A 7,332-nucleotide genomic window follows, 5' to 3' on the forward strand; every position below is an offset into this window, starting at 1 on the left:
CATCTAGAGCCCACTGATGGCCATTATTATACTAAAAACCACAAGGATTGGGATACCTCTCTGTCAGACTAATTATAACCATTGGAAAAGAGAAGGGGTCATACAGGTAGCAGAAATGGAGGGTGTGTTTCCACCTCAACCATAACTGAGCCGGTTTAGGCTAACCCTGACTCCACCTTACTCCATCCAACAGGGAGGGAGGAAGACGGAGGTAAAAAAATAAGAAACATAGCTCAGGATAACCTAAGCCACTCTAACTATAAGCTTTATCAAAAAGGAAAGTTTTAAGCCTAGCCTTTTTTTCAAACGGGGCATAAAGCACAAGCATGACATACACTGTTGATGGAACTAGTCATGATTGGCATCTTAACTTCTTAAGAACTGATGCACACATAATGTGTGTAGCATCCATAGTTCCTTTATAAAACACAATGTGCAGCATGTGACGTCATGTCTCCAGCTGATCGCACTGGAGTCGTGGTAGTCGTATTAAAATTGTAACGTGAACAACCACACACACATAAAAACTGGACAGAAGGAAAATTTCGGAATTGAGCTATGAGGCCAACAGTGGAAACATAGTGAAAGAGAGATATTTTTCCATTGAGGCTGATTCTTTGATAAACCACATTTTCACTTACCATGGTTTTGTAAAAATAAAATTAGCATATGCCAATGAAGCCATATTTAACTATTTGACTTAGTTACATTTAGCATTCTTCTTTAAATTTGAAACTATTACCATGAAATCGTAAATTTTATAAAGGTGTTACAACTAAAATTCCTTCAAAATGAAAAAAAAAACCTAAAAACTAATTTTCTATTTCAAACCATTAACAATAAGCTGTTAATGGTATATAAACTATCCACACAAAATATACACAAACATATACTCACAAAAGTGTAGAGCATATTGTTCCACCAGGTGCCAAGGAGGCTGCCTACTCCCAAATAGACAAGCCTGAATCTCACTTTCAATTTTAGGTTTTTCACAGACATTTTATAGCTATAATTTTTAAAAGGTTCTGGCCATTTCACTCCCTTCACTATTTTGTACCTTTATAGTTTGTTAATTTTGTGCTTGACTTGAGATGCAAAAGGGAGCTGGCTGCCAGTGACGTTGCATCATTTTGTATCTACCAGGGAGGCTTTTCGTATTTGCTTTGACAAACAACAACTCTGTATATTCTACTACTCTGGCCTTAGTTTGCTGTAAGAAATGTCAGTATCTGACTCCAATAAATAATATCAACCAACAAAAGGTCGATAAGAGTTAGTTTGGTTTCAAAGAGTTTTCTTTTTTTGTGGCACTAGTGCAGCACAGGTCTTCATGGTTGGAACTTGAAACTGGGACAGCTGCGTAGGGGACTGAAGCCTCCATATAAAACTGCTATGCATTGGTTTTTGTGTCTGGATAAATGGAAGAATGAAAGGACAAAATTGCAACCCATAGGTACAAAATGGGGGTACGAATTGGAAGCGAGGCAAAATGACCTGGAACCTTTTTGAACACATTAGCTAAGAATTACCTTCTCTGCCTTGTTCTTCTTCTTGGTGGACTTGGCCTTAGTGGGTTTGTGTGAAACAGGCACCAGCTTTTTGCTGTATGAATCTCTGTTGTCCTTGTTAGTGCGGTTGTCTCCAGTCGGGGTGGTTTTCGCCGTGTACCTCTCTCTGTGGTTGTCATTGTAAGGATCAGCTGTAGTTCTGGGAGCTGGGAGCCAAAGTGTTGTAGGCTGGGCTCTTGTGGGACTCTGGGTTGTGGTGGGTTTCTTGGTTGTGGTGGTGGTGGGTTTGGTGGTGGTTGTTGTTGTGGTTGTTGTAGCTTTGGTTGTGGTAGTAGTGGTAGTTGTGGATCTAGTTGTAGTTGTTGTGGTTGTTGTTGGCGTTGTTGTTGGTGGCTGTCTAGTTGTGGCGGTAGTTGTAGCAGCTGTTGTTGAGACCTGTGTCTTTTTTGTTGTTCTCTCTACAGGTGGATCAGGAGTTATTAAACAGATAAACAGAGGAAAAAGTTAACTTCCAAAATGTTCGACGAGACCCTAACTCACTCATTTAAAGGACTAGACCAGTCAAATTACAGAATGTGATTCTCTTATTATGCAATGTTTTAACACCTTGGTTTTTCCAAAGATTTCTACCTACACTTGAATGATAACTGCTGTGCTTGAGGCAAGAGACGGTATCCCATACCTCATCACAGATGTAACAACTGGAAATGATTTTCAGGTCTGAACTTATATATTTGCAAACCACATAAGGCTCAAACAGAAGAAAAGTTTTTAGTTCAAAATTGTGTAGTATACCACAAAATTGTAAATGCCTCCGAGCACAGACTATGGCTTATCCATGAAGTGGTAATAGAAATGGTGGAGACTGTCCACAACCTATGGTCAGTGCAATAGTTTGGTGCCATGGTGAAGAAAGCTACATCTCTTCACCAATCTCCAAAAACCAGACTACCAAACACAGACAAACTTAGACTTGGCTGAGAGAAGTCTCTTTACTTCTATCTAAACATATAAATTAGGACTTCCACAAAAACTAGCATACATCTGAATACTAACATGGTTCCAGTCACAGAATATACTTGTTATTTTATAGGAATATCATTCGATCTGTTGATATTGTGAAACAGACATGCTATTAAAAGTTGGTAAGTGCCAAACTGAGATCCAGTTACAATTGGTCTGAGAAGGAGCACCAGATAAAAAATATTATTATATTATATAAAAATATGTTATAAAAAATATAGTATAAAAAATGTATTATGTAATTGAAACTGCGATCACCAGCAGCTGGTTATTATTGATCATTTATTTTATTCATGATTATTATTTGTCATTTACTTTGTTACAAAATCACTATCCATATGCCATTTTAGGGGTGCACAGTGATGCAGTTGGTACCACTGTTGCCGTGCAGTAAGAAGGTTCAACTCCCGGCTGGGGGTCTTTCAACATGGAGTTTGCATGTTCTCCCTGTGCATGTGTGGATTCTCACCGGGTACTCCGGCTTCCTCCCACGGTCCAAAAACATGACTGTTAGGTTAATTGGTCTCTCTGTATTGCCCTTAGGTGTGAATGAGTGTCTGCATGGTTGTTTGTCCTGCATGTTTCTGTGTTGCCCTGTGATGGACTGGCGACCTGTCCGGGGTGTACCCTGCCTCTTGCCCATAGACTGCTGGAGATAGGCACCAGCTCCCCTGTGATCCACAATGGAATAAGCGGTATAGAAGATGAATGAATGATATGCCATTTTAACCTTTATTGTGTGAAAAAGAAACCTGTCGGCAGCAGCCTGTCAGCCTGTCTGTCTCTGGAAGTCAGGTGAAGAGGCCGCTGGGGTGACTGAACCGGAACAAGGCTGCAGGTCCAAATAATGTCAGCCCCAAAGTCTGAAAGGCCTGTGCAGAGCAGCTGTTTTGGAATCTACAGCAAAGCTTTTAGAGCATTTGTAGCAACATGCAGTATTCTCAATGTTCTGCTCCACTTTTATTTATTTGTTCCAGAATTTTGAATCCATTCAAGGCATAAGCTGAGAACTCTGACCAACATCAGTCAACCTGATACCTAAGCTGCCTTGGTTAAATAGCTTCATCCATCTTATGAAATATTTTGTTCTATTTTACAGTGCATTGCATAAAGACTGGCTTATATAGACACCAAGCAAGCCACCCAAACAACCGTTGGGATGTTTAAGGATACTTGCTCTTTGCTGCAGCTTTGGTAGTTTTTTACCCTCTGTTGAAAGCTTCAGTTGTTTTAACTATTTCAATATTACCTTGACTATAGATATGGTCAAGACATTTGCTGACTCAATGGCACATTCTCCTGTCTTTCCTTATATATTAAGTGGCTGAAAGGATTGAATTTCTTAGTTGTGTTTTATTAATCCTAAATGGAAACAGGAAGTGGTTAGTCCCAAATTAGAGGTTTGGAAGTTCTACAATTAATGCCATCCTGAGATTATTAGCAGAATTTTCTTTATTTGTTCCTTGTAGTTTAACAATTAAGACTAAGAAGTCCAAAAAGTGTTGCTCACCTGTGTGTGGGACGTCTTCCACCTGACCCTCCACACCTGCTGCTTTACACTTCTGGACAAAGCCCTTCTGGCGTAGCTTCTCCACCTTCCTCATGGGCGTCTGGTCAATGACCTCATACATGGCTTCCAGTCTCACGGGGTAGGGGTACTTCTCCTCCACCTGCAGGGTTTTCTTCAGGAGCACCATTCCAAACTTGCCTGCAAGTCAAAGAAAGGGAGGGGAAGGAAAAGAATAAATGTTTTTTAGAAATAAAAATCTGAAATGTGTGGCATGCATTTGCACTGTGGAGATCCACAGCTGAGGTGGCAAAATCTGTCAAGAGGAAAAGTATTAATCATGCACTCCACCAGTCTGGCCTTAATGCAAGAGCTGCAAGAAGAAAGCCACATAAAGTCCTGTGTGCAGGTTACTACAGTTCATGTAGAGAAATCAGCAAACATCTGTAAGAAGGTGCTCTGGTCAAATGAGACAGAAATTGAACTTTTTGGTACTTGTGCACTTGCTATGTGTGGGGGAAACTAACACTGTGTATAACTCTGAGGTAACACTGCAAATCACCATGACATTTGGTAGTGGCTGTGGGAGTGTTTTTATTCATCAGGAGCAGGAAAGCTGAGCTGAGCAGATGTAATGGGAAGATGGATGGAGCTAAATGCAGGGTTATCCTAAAGAAAATCTTAGAGGACCTCATAACAACACTAAACATGCAACCAGAACTATAATGAATGGTTTAGATCAAATCTTATTTATATACCAGAATGGTCCAGTAAATGTTCAGGCCAAAATCGAATTGAGAATATGTGGCATGGTTTGAAAATGACAGGTTACAGATGCTCCCCATCCAGTCTGACTGAGTTATTCCCAAAGAAGAATGGGTGAAACATTCCCTCAGGATGTGTAAAGTTAATATAACCCCCCCAAAAAGATTTTCAGCTGAAGATTCAGCGAAATATGCTTTTAATACAAGGGGCTGAATACAAATGCATGGCACAATCTTTAGATTTGTATTTATATAAAAAATTGCAAATCATGGCTTATTTTCTTCTGTTTCACAAAGATGCACTACCTTGTATAGGACTATCATAAAATCCAATAACTTTGAACTTTAACTTTGGTTGTAACATAAAAATGTGATAAAGTTCTATATGTTATAAAGATATGAATGCTTCTGCAAGGAGTTGTATATATATCTGTGAAATCAACATTGCCAGGTGATGGATCACGCTTTCACCAAAGTGGTGCCTCACACTTACCCTTCTCTAGTTTGAGGAAGCTCATGAGCCTGGGGATAAGCGCTGTATCCAGTGGCTCCTGCAGCACCTTCCCCTCAGCGGTGATTCTTCTCACCTTGCCCCCCATCTCCCCCTCCTGATGGAACACGACGACCTGGTGGACGTGTCTCTCGGCCAGCTCGCAGTAGACGTCTGGTTTCAGGAGAGACATCATAAGCCGATAGTAGCCGTCCGACTCATGGGGCGCTGAGATCACCAGAACTCGGTTCTTCCCTGCTAAACTAGCCAGCAGGTTGGGTGACCCCGCACTGTTTGGCATCCTGGAGACCCTGGCTCTCGCTCCTGGGGTGCCCTCGTCGTGCAACATGTCCGATCGCTGCGGCAAGCCAATCTGTCCGGCACCCTCTCTCCGTGCCAACAGACCCTGACCTCCCCCTCTCCTGCCCTTTAATGCCCCTGGCCTGACGGGAACTGGTGCCCCACCGTCAGACTGCATATTTCCCGCACTCTTTGAACTTTGCATTGTGATCGTCCGAAAGCGCCTGGCGAATGCCTCATTACCCGTTGCGCGCAGACGGAGACGTTCAGTTTTTGCGCTTCGATGGAGCTGCGCACGCTTCAGAGGAGTCGGTATGTCGGCTTCGGTCCAGGTGAGCAGATAAATCAGAGCCAAACTAACACAAATAAACGCCCTCATTGTGGATCCTTCGAGTAAACCAGTCCCCCCGCAAAATGATCCAGCCGTGGAGCTTCGGTGTTGTCCTGTTGTTTCTTTACAGCATTTGTTTGTCTGTTAACTCCAGATGAAGACGGCCAGAGGACAGGACGCACAGTTGTTCAGCAGGATCGCTTTCAGAGCATGCCCTCCGCTGCTGGAGGAAATCAAACCACACAAAAACAGGCGGAACTTTAACTGTGCGTAAAGTTAAAGCGTTAACTTCATCCCAGGAACACTTTGGTTCCTACTGATAAAAGGAAAAGTATCGCTTCTTCACAAAGATCCAACACTGAAGAATTCATAAGCATAGAAGAAAACTGATAAACTATGAGAGAAGTTTTAGACCGCGTTAAATCGCTTTAACGTCGTTTCTTCTAACGCCGATAAAAGGCCAAACTTCAAGTGAATACTCGGGCATTCTCTACTTCCAGACAGAAACCTCCTGAAAATTAAAGGAAGGAAAAATTCCAGTCTGAGGCTTGTAGAGACTGCACAGAAAAACACGGCTCTGGCTCTTCCCAGGTCCCCCTTTCGCAACAGTAAGCTCTGGAGCATTTATCCACACAAACCTCAGCCTCCGGACTCTTGGCGATGCAACGTCAGAAGTAGCTGCCCCGGGACGCTCAGCTGCCAGTTCACTTATACACTCACTACCACCCCCGCAGATGTAAAACAGAGTAGGTCTGCCAGTATACGTTTTGACAGATTATGCTGAAGCGGAATCAATATATGTGTATATATATGTTCTATTTTATGCCACTTTTACCGTGGTCTGTCCGGCAGAGTAGCGATCAGAATTGTTGTCTGAGTGCCAAGAAGAAGCCCAACAGATTTACTTTCACAAGTGCAACATTACGGCTAATACTTTACAGCTCTGCTTGATATTAATTAAAAAAAAACATTATTAGAAACTGCTTTGGGGTTATTTCAATGGAGAAAAACGAAAAAAAAAAAAAAAAATGAAGCAGAAAGAGAGAGGTGGGGCAAAAAGGAAAAGGGAGAGAAGGAAAAAAGAATAGAGGAGAGAAAGAAGGGTGAAGAGAATACAAGATTACACCCTAGAAGAATGCATCTACACCTGCAGAAACATATATAACAGCATTGTTACCAAAAAGTGCACGGTACTAATGAATGCAAGATGTATTTAGAGGCAACAGCAGCTCAATATAGAACATCTGTTTATCTGTTAACATCTGAATCCAAACACCTGTGGGTGTATGTGTACATATAAGGTCTCTCCATAAAAATGTGCAATAGCAAGTGTGAGGAGCCACAGACATGCCCCCCTGGACCAGAAACACATATGGAGGAGGTCTGAGCCACAGACATCCAAAGGTCCC

The 7,332-nt window shown here is 42.0% G+C and overlaps 1 protein-coding gene across 1 annotated transcript in view; it reads right to left on the minus strand.

Moving 5' to 3' along the window:
• ccdc80 (coiled-coil domain containing 80) overlaps positions 1-6,625 on the minus strand; it is a 47,117-nt gene extending 40,492 nt beyond the window's left edge. Inside the window, exons 1-3 of the mRNA XM_047370776.1 lie at positions 5,296-6,625; positions 4,042-4,239; positions 1,530-1,966 (exon numbers count right to left, since the gene is read on the minus strand). Of these exons, the coding sequence (XP_047226732.1) occupies positions 1,530-1,966; positions 4,042-4,239; positions 5,296-5,971 (1,311 nt within the window). The 5' untranslated portion in view covers positions 5,972-6,625. The remainder of the gene's footprint in view (positions 1-1,529; positions 1,967-4,041; positions 4,240-5,295) is intronic.
• Positions 6,626-7,332: the final 707 nt, after the last annotated feature.

Source organism: Girardinichthys multiradiatus, chromosome 7 (genome assembly GCF_021462225.1).
Source record: "Girardinichthys multiradiatus isolate DD_20200921_A chromosome 7, DD_fGirMul_XY1, whole genome shotgun sequence".
NCBI lineage: Eukaryota > Metazoa > Chordata > Actinopteri > Cyprinodontiformes > Goodeidae > Girardinichthys > Girardinichthys multiradiatus.